At 37.8% G+C, this 18755-nt stretch overlaps 1 protein-coding gene across 1 annotated transcript in view; it reads left to right on the top strand.

Annotated features, from left to right (window-relative positions):
• CRIM1 (cysteine rich transmembrane BMP regulator 1) overlaps positions 1–18755 on the top strand; it is a 192598-nt gene that overhangs the window by 103946 nt on the left and 69897 nt on the right. The window contains exon 5 of the mRNA XM_074579919.1: positions 9834–9955. Within this exon, the coding sequence (XP_074436020.1) occupies positions 9834–9955 (122 nt within the window). The remainder of the gene's footprint in view (positions 1–9833; positions 9956–18755) is intronic.

Below are 18755 nucleotides of genomic sequence, written 5' to 3'. Positions count from 1 at the left end.
ACCTGAGTTAGTTTTAAAAAATAGTTTCAGGTGGTTGTAGTAGGAGGAGGGGAAAAAACAAATATAAATGAAGCATAACAGAAGCAGACAAGTCACAGGGAGACAGAAACTTTAAGAGCAATGAGCCACTTAATAAATCTAAACAAAACAGGAATACAAGTCACAATGACTATTTCATATGTCAAAAAAGCAAAGAACAGCTTTTTACAGATGCAGTCTTGCAAGACTGGAGCCCAAAAGACTTGGGCTTGAGGGAAGAGAGGACGAAGACTCTTTAAATCGGACCATTTCACTATCACTTAGTCACAGAGAGATGGATGGCATTGCAAATGCAAGACTCTCAATTGGGTCGAGTAGCGTGGAGGAGTAGGATTATAGGTTTATTGTTCAGAAGAAAACCTCCGAAAAAATTTAAGTGAATTAGTCATAGAACTTTTTTCCCCTGTTTGAATAGTCCCTTCCCTGTTGTTTTTTCTTTATACGTGGCTAAAATGTCTCAATCTGGGGCTGCTGTGAATGGCAGCACCACAGTTTGGTCTGCAGTGTGGTGAAGAAGTGAAGTGTACATGACCAGCAAAAGTTAGTTCTCTGGATGGTATAGTAAAATATTGTTTTACACTGTAAACACTTACTCAGTCCTGTTGAAGGGTCGGAGGGGCAATTTATATGTGCGTTTAGTTTTCCCCAAGCATAAAGCTTTACTCAGAAAACAGGCCAGCTCTGCGCCCCCCAATCTTAAATACTTACATTTTTATACAGTTTAAGAAAATGAGTAATACTTTGATGTAGTACCGAATCATTTATTTACCCAAGGTTTATGTTAAGCTAAATTTGGGTAGGAATTGAATACAACTTAGAACAGTACAAAACCAGGTTTTATTATCATATTTAATTAAGTAAAATTACCTTTCAAGGGATGAAATAGTAGCAAAAAAAGTAAATTTACAAAACATGTTTTGTTTGAAGAATATGTTAAATTAAGGAAACACTCTTTTGTATCTGTCCTGTACTAAAATATTTTTAACATCAGTGTGCTTTATTTAGCAGTTCTAAAAATGTTAAGGAATAGTAGTGGTCTATATTAGCGAGTCTCTAAATTTTGTGTAACATTACTGAATTGGTTTGGATTCCAAAGGAAGAAATTGCTTGTTTTATTATTTATAGTCTTTAGTTTCTAATAGAACTTTGTTCTATCTTAGGCACAATATAGATGCCGCTTCAGAAATTCGTCGTTAGCAGTTTCACTTTTATTTTTCAGAAAACTTGCACATACCAGTTAAGTCAACCATGCTGTCTTTTCATGTTCGTGAACTGAAACAGAGGTCCTGTTGCAGCTGTTTATGCAAAAATCACACCTCTTCAGAGATCATTTAAATTTAGTTATGATTTTGTTATCCTTCTAGATTACCGTGCCCAGTAAGCAATTGCCTTTCATGTACTTTATCCCTGTTATGACACCTGGACCTGTTGTCATTGTATCATCTCTTTAATGCCATGACAGGCTGTAGACAAGACCTACGAGCCAATATCCTGTATTTCATGTTACACCAGTGTCTAGGGAATCCCAGTGGCAGCTACACATAAACCAGCACAGTTCTTTTCTTCTCGTTTTATGGCAGCCATCAGAATCATAACTGGGTAGTCTATAGTTGTAAGTTCTTTTTTAAGCTATTACCAATTTGTATTTGCATGTTATTTGAGAGTACCCACACATAGCCAGTTGGATAATGTTTTTCTTCTGGTAGCATCTGCAGAGGTAGTGCCTGAATCCCTGATTACCTTTGCATCTGTCCCACTCAATAGGAGGGGTAGAGTACACCCTTTCTGTTCATTCTTCTTAGCTGCTTGGCTGGGCCAGACCTTTTTTACATTGTTCCTTGTTAAAATATGATATGAGTCTTGCATGTTTGTCTAGATTCTTTTCTTAGGTCTTCCTATCTTAATTTTACGATACATTGGTTGGGTGTTCAGTACAGGACTCACCACTTCATTTTTCTGAACCTTCTTTAGAGGGCAGTCGTGATATTTCAGGAGGTGTAACTTTTTCTCTTTTCCCCCTGTATCAGTCACCTCTGGTAAGCAACTTTTGCTGATACAGAGGTCTCCCCTGTATTTGTTCTAGAATTTTAGATCCTTCTCCTCCACCCATCTCATCTTGAAGAAATGATACCCAAAAGAAAGTGGTTGTGGATCCCAGTTTTTGTTAAAGGAAAGTTCAGCTGGAACTGGTAAGACCAAATACAAATCCAAGCACCTGTATCTTCCTGAGATTTCTATTCAGGGCTTGACTTCTAAGTAACCTGGATAGCTGAACCAAAGGTGTAACAAAAGCATGTTAAGGGTTCTGCAGAAACTTTGTTATTGCTTCGTTTCTTTCATCAGCATCTTAGAAACTCTGGTTTCTAGCTATGATGGCCAACTTGCTCAAGTTGTTCCTCCTGTACTTTAACTCTAGCAGACCACTTCACCATCTCAAGTACATCTGACCATCCAGTGCTATGGTGTTGTAGCACTTGGTATTGAATTGGAGACTCTGTTCCTTACTGAAGAGGCAGGGTTTGTATCGAAGGAAAGCTCTGCATTGGTGCCAGTTGAACCCATTGCACGTCAAACTCAGGCTTGCAGTAGGGTTATATTTGTTTTAGCAGTTGATGAAAAGACTAAATAGAACACTGCAATCTTGTGAAGTTTCGTAATACCTGGGAACAGGTGTTTAGGCATTTTCATGTATTTTTAAAGAAAAATCCTCAAAAATTAAGAAACAGCAAATATTTTTTCCCAGGATAACCATTTTTCTTCATTGAGATCTGGTAAGTGAGAAAGTGATATTAAATCCTGTTTACAGACTGCACTGTACTGAAAATCCACAAAGAGAAAGGATTTAAGGGCATGTCTGTGACCTTTATAGGTGACCCGTGCTCCGTGTCCATCTTCTCCATGTTGGTGTTCCAGGAGATGTAATGACTCGCAGAATTCGAAGTTCAGGCAGTCCCCTTCTTCCTACCTTACTACAGCTGCCCCAGCCATTCCTAGACGTTCTCAGTGTGATGATAATTATTGGACACGTTGCTGGTGTCCAACCTCACAATGTGGGTTGTTTTGGCAAGAAACCATTTTTTCCTGCAGACAGCATCCTTTTTTTATGTATGAGTTTTTATGGAAAATTATACGTAGTACTTGTATCTGCCCATGTTCTGTGTTAATGGTATATGTACTCCTTCACTGTTAAGAAGACACTTTAACCTGGATAAATTAAAGTAACTCTTAATGATGTCTACTGTTAGAGAGCATTTTATGCTTGGAAGTAGAATGAGACTGTAGTGTCTAGAATTTGGATTTGTTTGCATACTTAACAAGCAAGCTGGTGTTTGAACTCTTTCATATAATAAGCTTGTAGACATGTCTTTCTGTTACAAGTTTTTGTTTTCACTTGTCAGCCTAAGAATTAGTGTATATCTTGATCACACTGCATATTGCTCTCCTTCCTCCCTCCAAGACTTCCCACACTATTTTGTTCCATTTCTTCTACTTAATCAGCTATTAACTTGTTTGGAAATTGAACAGGTGATTTAGTTTGGAATAATTTGTGACTTGAACAGGCAAACTTCTGTTTGTATCACGGAGATCAATAATGTCTCTTAACAGTTGTCTTCAAACTCACAACGGTACAGACCCATATACATAATAAAGCAGTAGAATTATAATTTGGATGTTTGCATTTTAGAAGGGAAGCAGACATAAGAACTTCCCAGCAGTTTCCAACAGTACTTGGAGCAGATGATAGTATCATTATTAAGGTTATATCAAAAGAGTTTGAAGTTGTTTCCTCTAGAAAATAGCAGGAAACATTGTGTCGGCCTTCAGTAGCCACAAATCGCTGCTTCCTTTTTTCCTTCTTAAATTTTTTAATATTTAAAAAGTGGAACTGAAGGTTATGATAGTTTTAAAATAGTAAGTAGTTTCTTACTACTCTTCTTTGGAATATCATTGTTGGAATTTCAGGAATCTTGTTTCTAGAAAAGTATTACATTTCTTGCATACATGGTTCCCACTACATGGAAAAGGTCTCATTAATTGAATGGAGCTGTTTGGCTTCAGAACACTGGGATTTTGGAGCAATCTTGTGGCCTTATTTTTAGGTTTAGTCCATAATGGAATAAATTCAGAAGCTAAATGGTCATCTAGTGGTTTGCCACATTTTTAGGAAGGTCATATTTGCACCTTCTGTACATTTTGTTTTCTGACCTCTCTTATATGCATGGAACAGTTCTCAAACAGAGTTTTAGTCAATTTATCCTTTCTGAATTTGCACAGAATTGCCTTCAGGAATATGAGAAAGGTGTTTAAATATCATGAATGGCATGGAGAAGCTAAGCATGGAATAATTATTGGGGTTTTTTTCTGACAAAGAAAGAATGGACATCAAATTAAACAATCAGATAAATTTAAATAAAATGTGTTTTGGGAAGGTTGTTGGGTTTTTTGCTACTTTTGTTGTTGATTTTGGGGAGTTTTTTTGTTTGCTTATGTTGAGTCCCTGCTGGCATAGTTTGAGGGAGGTATGTTATTCAGAAGTAAGAAAGTTAGGAGGTACAGGAGTAGTGAAGTTAGTGAATTGCTTATAAAACTATTATTGGTAAGTGATTTTTGACCTGAAGTCCTTAGGAAATTGTTTTATTTGTAAGAGAATCAGGTATTTATAACTCCTCACTAAAAAGTAGTAAAGTAAGAAAAGAAATAGATTGTTATAATACCACATAACTAACATTTGTATAATGTCTTAACTAATGTCTTATCTTTTGGTTTTGAAATGTTTGTTATATTATGAAGGGCAAGGCTGATAAACCTAAGGAAAGAGGTACAGAGGTGCATAGTGGTTGCAAACGAAGAGATTTTCAACAGAGAAAAACATAAGCTGGTGCAGGAAAATATGCAGGAAAAATGCAGGGTTGGACTGGTTTATATTGTGCTTTATTTCATGTACTGATTGATTCAAAAAGGTCTGTACATTTATCAGTGTACTTGAAAAAATCAGTGCACTTGGCCAGTGGTTGGGTGCCTACTGGTTCCATGGCATGACTCTTTTGTGACAGTCTTCTTTTCCTGTCTCATTCCTCTGGGAAACAGATCAGTTGATTTAACATTAGTCAAAGGCTGAAATTGAGTCTTTTAGTCAAATGAACTCTTTGGATTCTAATAAGCCTCGGAAAGATGGTAATCTACTTGATGTGAATGCTGACTTTATGACTTTTTCCCTTGCTTAGCATCTGTTTGCTATTTCCTAACGCTAATAATATGCACAAGATGCACAAAAACTGTTCCCTTTCATGGTATCTTTAATTAAAAGCTAGATAGTTAGTTGCCTTTTGTAATATTTAAATGTCCCCTGTGTATAAAGATTATACTGTAGTATAGTAATGGAAAAAATGCACTATTATATTTGGTATCTGTTTGTAACAGTATCCAGAAATTTAGACAGGAATTCTTACTTGGGAGCACACTAGCTTTGATTTCTCAATAAGTAAGCCTCTTGGAGAATTAGAATAGGAAGAACATCCATATGAGTCAGTTCATATACAAGTGAAACAAAACTTTTGAGCACTTGGAAATGGTCTAATAATAAGCGTTATATGCAGCTTCCACAGTTCTTCTGCCATCTCTCTCTACAGGTTTATTATTGATGTCCAAAATAAAATACTAAAAGCTTTCCAGGAAAAAGGAATATTTTTCGTTACTGACTTAATAAAATCTTTAGAACTGGAAGTGCAAAATGTATAAAACAGTGGCCTTGAACTTGTGGGCAAAAACTCTTCAGGCTGTATGTGTGAAGAAATTCTAGCTGTACTTCTTGGATGGAGGCATCCCAATGGCCTTGCCTTTGCCTGCAGCGTCACTTTCCATGTAGGACTGGAGTTTATCTTTTTAAGAGTAGCGTTTGGTTGATTCCTGAAGCTGTAGCTTGACCAGTTTAAAACTCATCATCTTGCCTACTTAACTCACAGCGTGGCTTCAAGTGTAAGTAATGTTAATATTTCATTTTGCTGTAACTTCTTCTCTTATACTCTATGCTTGATGATAGGGAGGGTCTTCATTTAGTCTCTTTTCCTTGCCACTAGTACATCAAGCTTTGATAATGCTGGGAGTTCTCTTCTGAAAATTCCTTATTTTACAGTATCCTTAAGTGTTTATATTTTTAACAGATTTGTGGGAGTTTTCTCTACTACATTTAGGTAATATAAGTGCTAATAATGTTAATGCAAATTGTATTAGATTCCTGCAATGAAAAAAAGAAGGGCCATGATAAAATCTCCACAGGAATGTGATGTATGTTTCAGGAATGCTTTTCTCTAGTCTCAGCGCTTCAGACTTAATTTTGTTTTGATCCTCAAAATAAATATCCCTATCCCCAACACACCCCTGCCCCAGCCTTCCCATTCACTGGTACTAAATCTGTTTTCCAGGGTGCCTGTTCTTATTTTCATAGCCGTTATGCCTTATGCCTGGAGAACTCTTTTGATCCTACCATCAAAACAGCTTTTCTGAGGCTAACCAAGCCCTTCTCTCTTTTCATCTGTTTAATAACAGAAGTAAATGACCCAAGATAATCAGATTTTAAATAAAAAATGTCATTTACAAGTATTCTGTTTGATTTATTTTTCTTCTTTTTTCCTTTTCACGCTTCTGGTGACATAAAGGAAAAAGGAAAATGATGATATAAAAGCAAAAAAAAAAAATCAAACAAAACCCTCCCAAAAAAAAACCCATAAAAGAAACAAGTGGTGAAACTATTTCTGTTTTGAAGAGCTTAAACTGAAATTAAAAATCAGGCCTTTTATATTACTGAAGCAGTTGTCTTCCTCAGCCTGTAAAGCATTGCTTAATGAACATAGTCTTGGTTTTGGTTCTTTATATACTGAAGTTTCCCTTGCTCAGTTGTTGAAATTTCTAGGAATTATTACTCCTTTTCTTTTTTAACCTGAAGAACCGGAGACAGTTCCTTTTACCAGTCAGGTTGATTCTATGTTTTTCAAAATTGCAGTACAGCTGACTTCTTACTTGGTATTCTTGGTTCCCTCAACCATTCCCCCACCTTTTCAGGCTGCTCTCTGTGAAGTCTCTTGCATGACTCTGGCATGACGTGTTTGATTCTGCTGGTTTGTTTTCTTTCTGGGCCATCTTGTTAGGGGACATTGTACTCTCACAGAGCTGTTCTTCCTTGTTAAAAATACATGTTCTTCTTGACTTGACTTGAGTGCTGTGATTCAGCCACTTCCCTAGGCAGCCTGTTCCAGTGCTTAATGACCCTCTCAGTGTAAAAATTTTTCCTAATATCCAGTCAAAACCTCCCCTGGCACAACTTGAGGGCGTTTCCTCTTGTCCTGTCACCTGTTACTTGGGAGAAGAGACCGACCCCCACCTCGCTACAACCTCCTTTCAAGTAGTTGTAGAGAGCGATAAGGTCTCCCCTCAGCCAGGAGGATTTCTCCAGACTATCAACAGGCTTATCAAAATCTGGCCTGCTAAACTTCTTCAAACCTAGTGCTCAATCCCAAAGCTAAGATATACACACCCTGCAGGTGGGTAGCTGCCTGTGCGAGAGCACAGAGCTGGACTACAACTTCTCTTCTGTCCATCCCTCCGCTCCAAAAGGCACTTCAGAAAATTCTAGTACTATAAAGCTCATTTTGCTCCCTTACTGAGAACGGGATCACTTATTCTGAATTTCCAGATGTTGTTGTTTTGGCAGTGTGACAGCCGTGCTCAGCTACCAGAATTCCTTGGGTTTCTTCCTAAAAGACTTCTGTCTCCAAAACAATGTTTTCCATGCTAATAGCCTGGATGGTGGTCAAAGGTTTTCCTAGCAGAGCTGGCTGAAAAGAATGCAGACTGTTTAAAAGTCCATCTGAGACCATTTCCTACTTTGACGTTCTCCTATACATGGATTATTTTTTAACCAAATGGGAAGTTAATTTATAAAATTTCGGAGGGTGGGGTTTTGTTTGCTTGCACTGTGAATGAGTATGCGAAGCCTTGATTACTCTGAATGGGAGGGAGTGTCTTCTGCAGAAAGGAACATTGGCTCCCACCAGTCTTTTAAACATCTTTTTCAGCCCTTTTTCTGGAAGATTGTTTTATCTTAGATTATTTAATCTGGTGATTCATCATATTTTTTTGTTGCTTGGTTTTGTGGTTTGTTTGGTGGGGTTTTTCTTGTATTTTTTATTTAAAACAGTTAACTGGGAAGAAAATGAGAGGGGAAAATTACAAGTTATTAATCTAATCATTTAATATTCTCCTGCAACTTAAATCATCAGTGATAATGAATGTGAGGCAAAGAATAGAGAAGATACAGGCATGTCTGCAAAGCTGAGTGGTAACTTCAGCTTGGAAGTTGAGAGTTGTAGACTTGGAAGATCAGAGGATGAGACTTGGAAAATCAAGGTCCACAACTGTATTTCCATCACGTGTGCCATTCTCCATGAAAAAAGTGAATTTTCAGGAAGTTTGATCTACCTATTTTCTGAGAGGTTATCTGGATGTTGAATATAGGGTGGATGAGGTGAAACCCAGTATTTTTATGTAGGCTTTTAATACTACTTTCAGATTATGTCTCTGCTTTTTTTTTTGTTATGTATTTTTTTAAATACTTTTTTTCTTCCTTCTTTAGTAAATGTAGGCACTTATTTCTGTGTTTCATTCTTCTCACAAGAGAAAAGCAACTTCTAAAGCAATGTTTGCTAGAAGGGTTAAGATACAGATTCCTTGAACCTGACAATTGTCCTGTCTGTGCTGTGCCTGTCCATCCCCCAGCCCCTCAAACCCACCCCGAATAAGTATCTTTCTTTTACTGGGGAAGGAAAAAGTAAGATATTAGTACAGAATTCTGTAAGATTACTTACAGAGTCATCTTAAAAGGAAGCTGCTATGCCAAATCCTGAGTTTTTTGATCCCGTCTAGTAGAAGCCATAGTGCTTTCATTCCTTCTACATCTCTGAAGGCAAGGGGCATACAGTAAAGAAAATAATTATATTCCCTCTTTTTTTTTTTTGTATTTACAAATAAGTTGAGAAGAAAATGTCAAAAGCAAAGGTATGCTAAATAAAACCTTGGTTTCTGTTCTCTAACTTTTTTCTTGGTTTAGTTCATTATCCTTTACTGTTATGGTAAGCATAATAATATTATAACAAAATTCCTTGAAATGCCTGTTTTAAAACTGTCACTATACTGTAGTATGCATGTGCACATAGAGTTAAATTGCCTCATTTTATCTTGACATATTTAACATTATTTATGAAACGTGATATAATTAATACTGATTTTTCAAGTACTTATTTATCCCTTTATAGTAATACACTGCTAATATTTTAAGAATCCCTTTCAGATAGCACAATAAAAAGTTCTGTGAGATTCTGTGACTTTACTTGCATTCCTTCTTGCAAACTTACTTTGGAGTAATACCTTATGGTGGAGGATGTAACAATGTTATTTAATACTGATGAGGTTAAAGGGAATGATGTTAAAAAGGTGTCTGAGAGGGGGCTCTTCCTCATTCGTTGAATGCTGGTCTGAGATGAAATGGCTTTGAGGCGATTAAGGAGACATGCGTGGTAGATGAGAACCAAACTTCTTGCTTTTTAAGCATAAAAAAAGAACAAACAATTTCAGGTTTATAAGCTGTCTTGGTTGTTGGGTTAATAAAAGATGATTCTAAGATATGAATATGCTAACACTGGATCTTGTGCACTAGCTTTCCGTTTTCCTCTTGCTTATTCTTTACATTATACATGGCTTCATTTATTTATGGGGTTTTCCTTACTGTTCTTTGGTTTCAGATGCGAGTGTCTCTCTGGTTTATGTGGTTTCCCCATGTGCGAGGCAGGCTCCGTTCCCCAGATAGTCTCGCGTGGAGATGGAACACCTGGCAAGTGCTGTGATGTCTTTGAATGTGTCAATGGTACGTGATGATTTCTCTTGCACCCAGAGAGGAGGATTTTTATCTGTCTGTGGGAGATGCAGGGCATCTGGTTGTTTTTACCATGTTGTGAAGATCTAAGAGAAATAATTTTCTTGAGGTTCTTTCAGTAAGAGGGACCTGGAAGTTCTACTGAAGATACTTAAGTGGGAAACTGTGTCATTTGTAAGCTGTCACGTTTCTTTAATTTCTAAAGCACTTTTCCCGTGACCCATGGAATTATAGTTTTAGCAAGACTCCCTCACTGTGTTTCAGGTACTCCTTGCCAGTAGCAAACACTAGAGTCCTTTTAGAAGTGACGTTTTTGCTTAGCGCTGCAACTGCTTGTTGCAGTACTGTAAACACAAGCACGCTGTTTAGACTATGGGGTTTGCTTTAAGAAACACTTGCAAAGTAATTTTTAACAGGAATGTACAACCTTTGGAAATTTTAAGTCAGTGTAAGAAGAGACTGATTCGCATTCTTTTTTTCCTGATGTAAATGTTTAGAAAATGTTTAAAAGCCTTCAATGTGTTCTGCAAGTGACTATATCTCAAGATTGCTCTATGCTATATATATAGAATAGCACGTATGCTATGTATGGTGAGTTGGGAAGAGAGATATTTGACTATTGGTAGATAAAAATGGTAAAATACTCTTGAAGGTTTGCACGCTTAGATAATTTCTGAGCATAAAAAGTTATATGTTGGTGCAGTATTTACTAATTAATATTTATTCAGCAATACTTGATCTTGTTTAGTGGTGCATGCATCGTATGTTTGAAACAGCTTTTATTTTACATTCTTTACATAAATATACACAGAGAGACAGGTGTGCCCCCAGGAGAATGTTTGTGATATTTACATGTGGTAGCATTTAAAATACTCAAAAATAATACTTAGTGCATATAATGGGACATTATATATAAAAATGAATAAAAGAATTTGTATCAAGAAGAATCACAGATCCTTTATATTTTCGATTAATTCTTTCACTATGGAAAGATTGAAGAGATTTCAAGATTGAAAATGCTGTAGAATTAAATGGAAATTACTTAACTTTTCTTTATATACTACCTGTTATACTAAAGTGATATTCATCTTCCTTTGTTTCATATTCACGTCATTCTGTTAAAGTATCATTTCTGAATTTGATTTAACTATGTGGCACACCTCAATGCAGTGTTTGATTCAGTATTTATTTTAGTACTTTGAGCAAGAAATACAAAGGCAATTTGTGATACAGTGTCTTTGCTCATGTGGAACGGTCTCAAAGGTACAAACCACCTTGCTGACGTTCCTGTTTCTCTTCAGTCCACAAGTTATTTCTGTGTACCGCTATCAAAATCGTTGGAGTATAATCGTTGGAGCTGTTTAAATTGCTCACTTGTCATTAAATTGTCCTTAATCATTTTCACACTCTTCCTATTTCCAAGGAGGAGTTATATTCATTTTTCATACTTAACAGTGAATTTGGGCTGTCTTAGCACTGTTGGCCTGTGCATCATTGCCTTATTGCTGACTGTAACTCGCTCCAAAGGTTCAACCTGCCTTTGGGTCAGGATTTTTTTTTTTTTTCCTGTCAGGCTTTCCCATTACTAATCTGCACCTTAGTAGCCTATGAAGGCAGAGTAAATTGGAAGAAAAACAGGAGTTTTTGAAGGGAAACTGACAGAGAGGGAAGCAGAAAGGCCAGGTTGGAGGGAAATCAAGGTTTGTAGGGTGAGATAATCTTTTTCCTTGTTTATGTCCATAAAACATCAGTATTAAAATACTACAGGTAAGTCTGAAAACTATTTTTTTGAGTTCTTCTTTGGGAAAAAAAAAACACCTGAGAAAACGGTCAGAAAAGTTAAATAGTTGTATGTTGGTTTTTTTAACAAGGACATTTGTCTTTATGCTACTTAATACTACAACCAGATTTTAAAAAATAATGCTGTATGATGGGGAGGAATAACCCCATGCACCAGTACAGGTTGGGGGCTGACCTGCTGGAGAGCAGCTCAGCTGAAAGAGACCTGGGAGTCCTGGTGGACAACAGGATGCCCATGAGCCAGCAATGTGCCCTTGGGGCCAAGGCGGTCAATGGCATCCTGGGGTGCATCAAGAAGAGTGTGGCCAGCAGGTCGAGGGAGGTCATCCTCCCCCTCTACTCTGCTTTTGTGAGGCCAGTTCTGGGCTCCCCAGTTCAAGAAGGACAGGGAACTGCTGGAGAGGGTGCAGCAGAGAGCTACTAAGATGATTAGGGGACTGGAACACCTCTCTTATGAAGAAAGACTGAGGGATTTGGGTCTCTTCAGTTTGGAAAAAAGACAACTGAGGGGGGATCTTATCAATGTTTATAAATACTTAAAGGGTGAGTGTCAGGAGGATGGGGCCAGGCTCTTTTCAGTGGTGCCCGGGGACAGGACAAGAGGTAAAGGGCACAAACTTGAGCATAGGAAGTTCCACCTAAACATGAGGAGGAACTTCTTTCCTTTGAGGGTGGCAGAGCCCTGGAACAGGCTGCCCAGAGAGGTGGTGGAGTCTCCGTCTCTGGAGACATTCAAAACCCGCCTGGACGCGTTCCTGTGCAACCTGCTCTAGGTGACCCTGCTCTGGCAGGGGGATTGGACTAGATGATCTCCAGAGGTCCCTTCCAACCTTATGATTCTATGATGTGACTTGAAAAGTGCTTTATGTATATTTAGAAGTGAGAAACTTCCAGGTGCAATTATTAATGATGTTTCGCTTTGGAAAGAGGAAGAAGTTATAAGTCTGAAGATTGTGAAAAATTTCATCAAGAAGCTGGGAGCTTTGCAAAGAGAACAGAATAGTCATGGATCTTAGTCTGCATTGCTTTACATTTTGGATTTGCATTTTAGGATGGTTATGGGGCTCTTATATTATGGAAAAATTTTGCAAGCCACCCCTCTAAATTCCTAGAAAACTAATTCTGCCAAGAACTTGCTAGATAAATGTCTAGTGCAATGACAAACTGGTAAAAAAGAACATATGTTTATTTTTTATATATATATATATATATATAATCCCTACCATTATTTCTGTCAGTTTAAAATGAAGAGGAAGGGGGCATGTTGTTCATGAGACTGATAGTTGAATAAAATATCCAGGTCTGGTTTTTGGAAGGGTCTTGAAATACTGACAAGTGCAGAAAAGATATAGTAGATATCAGTGACAGATGGAGGAAATATCTTACAGTGATAGGCTTCGATCAATTTCTTTGCTTCATTAAAAAAAATTGCCATTAGAATAACAAGAGCCAAATCTGTAAGATCTAGGACATGATGTTCTCAGCAGTGAGGGTGGTTAGCTGTTGGCACAAACTGCCAGGAAGATGCTGAATTTCTTATCTTTATCCTTTCCAATTAGGAATAGATGCCTTTTTAAAGAGTGTGTTTTAATCAAATGCAAGTTAATGGCTTTATAGATGGTAAGTGGGGAAGTTGTGTAATCAGTGTTACCAGTGAGTTCCATTAGTTGCTTCTGTGTTTGAAGATCTCTGAGAACAGGCAAGAGGACAGGACAAAAAGGACATGGGCACAGTCACATTAGTGTAGTTTTCCTGCTGTTACAACATCTATTTAATATTAAAATTAAATAATTCAGGGTGGTGGGTTGTGGGGAAAAAAAAAGCAGTCAGGAATAACACTAGTACTCTGAGTTACCCAAAAATAAAGGCATCCATTATAAGTAAATGTATGTAGACTGCAAAAAGTCAGGTGTGTGTATTGTGGGGTAACTAAATTCTCTATTTAGGTGACACTAATGATGTGCAGAGTGTTAAAGCAGGCCAGCCTTCTGCAGTGTTTATTGCAGGTGTGTGCTAATGTGACAGATGCAGAGTTGCATGTTCAGAGGGAGTATGGGGCGGCTGCCTTTGCTGTGTAGGAGGGAGATCTGCCCTGGTTGCACAACAGCATTGGCCAATGTTGAGGCGGTAGTTAGTGAATAAGGGCAGCAAACGTGTCATGTAGAGACTTTGCAGTGTGTTCTCTTTACTGTTTGTCAGCATTTTGGGGACAGATAGTCATTTTTTCACACACGTTTTTCCTAGATTTAATGTAAAACTGGTTTAGAAGCTCTATGATATATCTGTAGATTTTGTGTGGTTATCTTTGTTACCAGCACACACTGTCTCAAACTAGCTTTTGGTTAATCTATTTTAGAAAAGTGTATTAATCTGTGGTGAGAGAAATTTCTGCAGTAGTTACTCTTTGGAGACAGTGGAGTTGTTGTTCCTGTTTGATTATAAATACAGCAGTAAGTCAAAACACTAATTGTTCTTTTCATGCTTCAGATTTGTATTCCGTGCGTCCTTAAGGTTTCCATCATGTCTAATCTGCTTCTCGTAGTTTGTTATATAATTATATAAACATTATTTATGACTAAAATAACATTTACATCCTGACACTTCAGTTTAATTGGAGTTTGTTGTTATGTACCTGCTGTCTGTGGCTGTTCACTCATTGTGTAGGTTAAGCTTCTTTTTGAATATTTTATTTTTTACAGGAAATGATTTAGAAAGTGCTGAGAACAACTTTCTCATTAGTGACAAAGAAAAAAAAATTATTACAGAGAGCTGATGCTTCTAATAGTTCTGTGTGACTTTTTAATCACCATGAATCTATGCAGAGATCAGAGTATTTTGCATAAAACTGTTATACTAACTGGAGACATAAAATTGTGCTTTTTAAAACACTGCTGTGGTTAAAGGAATTCATCAATACAATTAATGCACAAGTATTACTGTTGTCAGATTGTGGTTCTTGTCCCAAAGGTCAGTCAATTCAAAATGTCAATTTTAAGGCACATATTGATTCCTTCATTTGGAAGGAAAGCATCTTTGTAAATAAAATCATTCCGTAACGCTGCTTGTTGCATATGGGAATTCAGAGATTAGTATAGTGGTGTTCAGTAGTGAAGTTTTCAGGTACGAGCTACATCCATAGTTAAATGTGCTTGTTCCTGAAATGTGGGAGGTAGATACAGAGAAAATAAGGTAACAAGGGAAATCTATAGCAAATCATTTCATCTTAGTATATGAAAACAGGTTTTGCCTATTGTGTGGTTCCAGTGCATTGTAACAGAGTGCACCTCTCAGTGAGAGTGTGTGTTGCTTTGTTTAAAGGTACATTATTCCAATTGCCGTGAACTTTCCCTACTTGAATTTATCTGAAATCTGATTTCCATCTAGAGAATACTAGATAGTATATGATACAAATTTGGGGAAAATTGAGCAAGACATTCCCAAAATCCTGCACTTCTCAGAAGTTAATTCAGGGCTGCTTCTGATCCACCCAAAATGTATTACTCACCAGGACTTTTGTCTGCTAATCCTGGTGTGCTGCCTTTTCTCATGGGAGAGCTTGTAAGGGGAAAAAAAAATGATTCAGCATGAAATTGCAAGCATCAACAAGTGAATCTAAAGAGACTGAAAGCTGCACGTGCAGCAAGAATGGAAGTGTTTGGAAACAGGAGGGTATCCAAACTTGCCTGTTTTCTAATGAGGTATTGATGCATGGGTCTCTTGAATGTGAGTTGTGCTAAAGCACATACAGGCTGTGAGCTGGGCCTTAGAAATTTGAGAGAGCAATTACCAGGCATCCTGCAGCTGCTTCCTTCTGTCAGACAGAGCTTCCACTTCTCAGTAAGCTTACTTGAATACAATTGCTACTTCAAAAGGGTTTCTGATTGCTTTATGAAAAATGGTACATGGCATGTGTGAGGGTGGTCCTAGTGAGCGTGTCCATGTGGTCCAAGATCGAGGGGACCAGGCTGCTTGCTGCCACAGTCACGTATGAGCTGTGATTTGAGCCTCCAGCCTTGCCAGGAGCGGCTCTGGAGCCCCACTTCGCATCCCTTTCCCCCAGAGGTGAGGTGTGGGCTTTCATTGCCCTGTCCATTGAAAATGGGACCACCTGATGCATGCATGAAAATAACTAGCGTTGATCCGGAGAGAAAAGATGACAACTTCCCCTGGGACTTAAGGCTGTGACCCTTTCTATAGTGCTGTTTCAGGCTGTACTGATGATCACGTGGTGGTCTCTAAGTGATCTCCTAAATCATCAAGCTCATTCACTTGACGTGACACACAACCTGTGGTGTGTAACTGCTTCTGTATTTTTTTTTTTTGCCTCATTTGAGAAGATACCACTGACATAAAGGAGGAATTTCTCTTTTCTCTGTGCCTCCTGGCTTTCTTCACGCTTGCGTCTCTGTGCAGTGGTACTGCATTGTAGGAGAGATTAAAATCCCTCTTTAATCACATTTTGTGTCACCTATTGATGCACTTACTCCTCACAGCAATTGTGGTTCCATTATTAAGCTCATGGTGCGGAAAAGGATAAAGGTGATACCAGTATTTCTGAAGCGAAAAAAAGAATCACCCGTTTCTAAAGGGAGTGTCAGTGAGTACTAAAGGGATTTGATGGGGAAAATCTTCGCTAAAGAAGGAAGAATGGAGTCCAAATGAAACACCCCACTACAGACACTGCCTAATTAGTATGGAGTTCCCATTATTTGTTGCAGTAATCCTGACAGGATTTATATTGCACTTTCATTAAACTTATTTTCCGTATGCTTTTACAAAATAAGGATTTGCCCAAGGTAACAGAATCTGTCCCAGAGCAGAGAACTGAACATAGTCCTGATCCTAATTACACATTACCGTGTATTTCTCTCTGGGCATCCAAAACCACGGGATTTTGTGGTGGACTTTAAATAGACACCTGCTTATAAGTAACAAGATGCAAAATGCAGCTTGCAAGCAGCAAAAGATAACAAACTGTTTGATAAGTAATAAAAGGAAGATTAATGTTAAAGGAAGGTAATCTGGTGCCAAAAAGGTAGAGAGATTTATGGTTGTGGGGTTGGGTTTTGTTTTCTGGGTTTGCTTGGTTTTACTTTCAGTCAGAATGTTTGAACAGTATTTGAAAATCATGGCTAATCACCAGCAACTGCACCATGAGAATTTGGTCTGGTACAGTGAAAAAACAGGTCAGTCTGCCAAACCAAGTCAAATGGTTTAGATCCTCAAATTGGGAAATGTATCTGAAACAATACAAGTTGTTACTGGTTACATTTAAAACAGGAGGGAAAAGGAAAATGCAGAAAAGTGAAGGCCAGTCAGCCCAAAATTCCTATAAATGAAATAGAAATAAATAAAATGTAAATACATAAAAGAGGAGGGGTAGCAATTGTCAGGACCACAGATGGATGTGAAACCAAACTCAAAGCTTTTGCAGTGGCTCACTATGAGCGGGAGGGTTGATCAATGGGTAGTAGAGACTGAGTTTTTAAATAACATAAGGACAAAGTCTAGCTCACTTCTTTATTCATATCAGTTAATGAAAAGCAAGATGCTAGATAGATTCTGTGGAACTGATGGTATGTCATATATCCATATATATGGTGGTTTTAAAGACAAGATTAAGCCAGGGATGTATCAGGTAGACCTGATTCTATTGGGGGATCTTTCCCTGCTCTTTTCCATGACGCAGCCTCCACCCGATATGGTGACTTGGAAATGAGTCTTCTGCCTCTATGGGGAACACCTCACAGTCTTGTCTACTGTGTGTAAAAAAGATTATATGTATATCAACCTACACAAGAGCTGTCTTCTGAAGCTGCCTAACGATTACTGGAATGGGACCTGCTGCTGAGGTGGACAGAAGATGTTAGGACTGTTGTGGAAAGCAATGTGTACAGGTTGTGCCAGCTGGACATAAAACTGGTTTCTAATGTGATGATATGGACTTTCTCTGCTAGAAACCTTACTACAAAAATTTGATTGTTTCCATTTTGTTTTAAAGGTGAATTGCTGAATTTGATTTTCCTCAGAATCCTACGTATCTTTTAATGTCTTTTACAGACTGCAGGTGCCACAAAGTAATGTTTCTTTCCTTTAAGCTGTCCTTAATGCATAAATAATTGCATTGATTTTCAAATAATAGTTGCAAGTTTATTTTAATTCTGATTTCTCTGTTTCTGGATGACCTTTTTAGAAGACGCAGGACCAAAGGACTTTCAGAAATTTTCTGGAATTATGTTGATAGAGAATACACTGCACTAAGCAGTACAACCTGAATAAGAACGCAAATTTTATTTTTCTTCCTACCTAGCTTGTGTTTATACATTTGCAAGGAAACAAAAGCATACAGTGTGTTGTCCTTTAACATTGTTATGGGCTAATTCCAATGAAATTTATCCTTCTCTTTTCTTCAACTCCCTATCAGTGCAGCTTTTGAAAAACGGAAAGCTTTTCAGTATTTTGTTTGTACGGACTCAAGATTCAAGTTTATCAGTTTCCTTCCCTTTCATTTAATCGAAAGTTCACAGCGCTTGCTGCAGTTCCTTCCAGAGTCTGGTACAAATATTTCTGTATGCTGAAGGAACATCCAAAGTGCTGGAATCACAAACCTTTTAATCCTTTTAAACAACAGAAAATTGTTTTGAATCTTGCTTCCGCTTCAGAAGGACTGGAATTTCTGATACTACAAAAGAAATTGCCCAAACTTGCCTACAGACAGCTGATGCCTGAAGCATCTCATGCGCTCGACATAACTGTGTGCAGAATTGCTGCCTCGCAAGGGATGGAGTGCCAAACGTGCATGTTTTTCTGAGCTGTTTTGTCACTCTAATCAAAGAAAACCACAAGTATTGGGAAACTACAGAAATCTCAGTAACAGACGTTTTAATTTGGGCTAGTTCAGCCAATAGAACTGTATTTTATCAGATTTAAAACTGTAAGGTAAAATACCTTAGAAGACTGATTTGGTAAAACGGATTGTGTCTGTTCTCAG

The sequence above is a fragment of the Larus michahellis genome, chromosome 3 (assembly GCF_964199755.1).
Source record: "Larus michahellis chromosome 3, bLarMic1.1, whole genome shotgun sequence".
Lineage (NCBI taxonomy): Eukaryota > Metazoa > Chordata > Aves > Charadriiformes > Laridae > Larus > Larus michahellis.
This window is presented reverse-complemented; position numbering and strand designations above follow the sequence as displayed.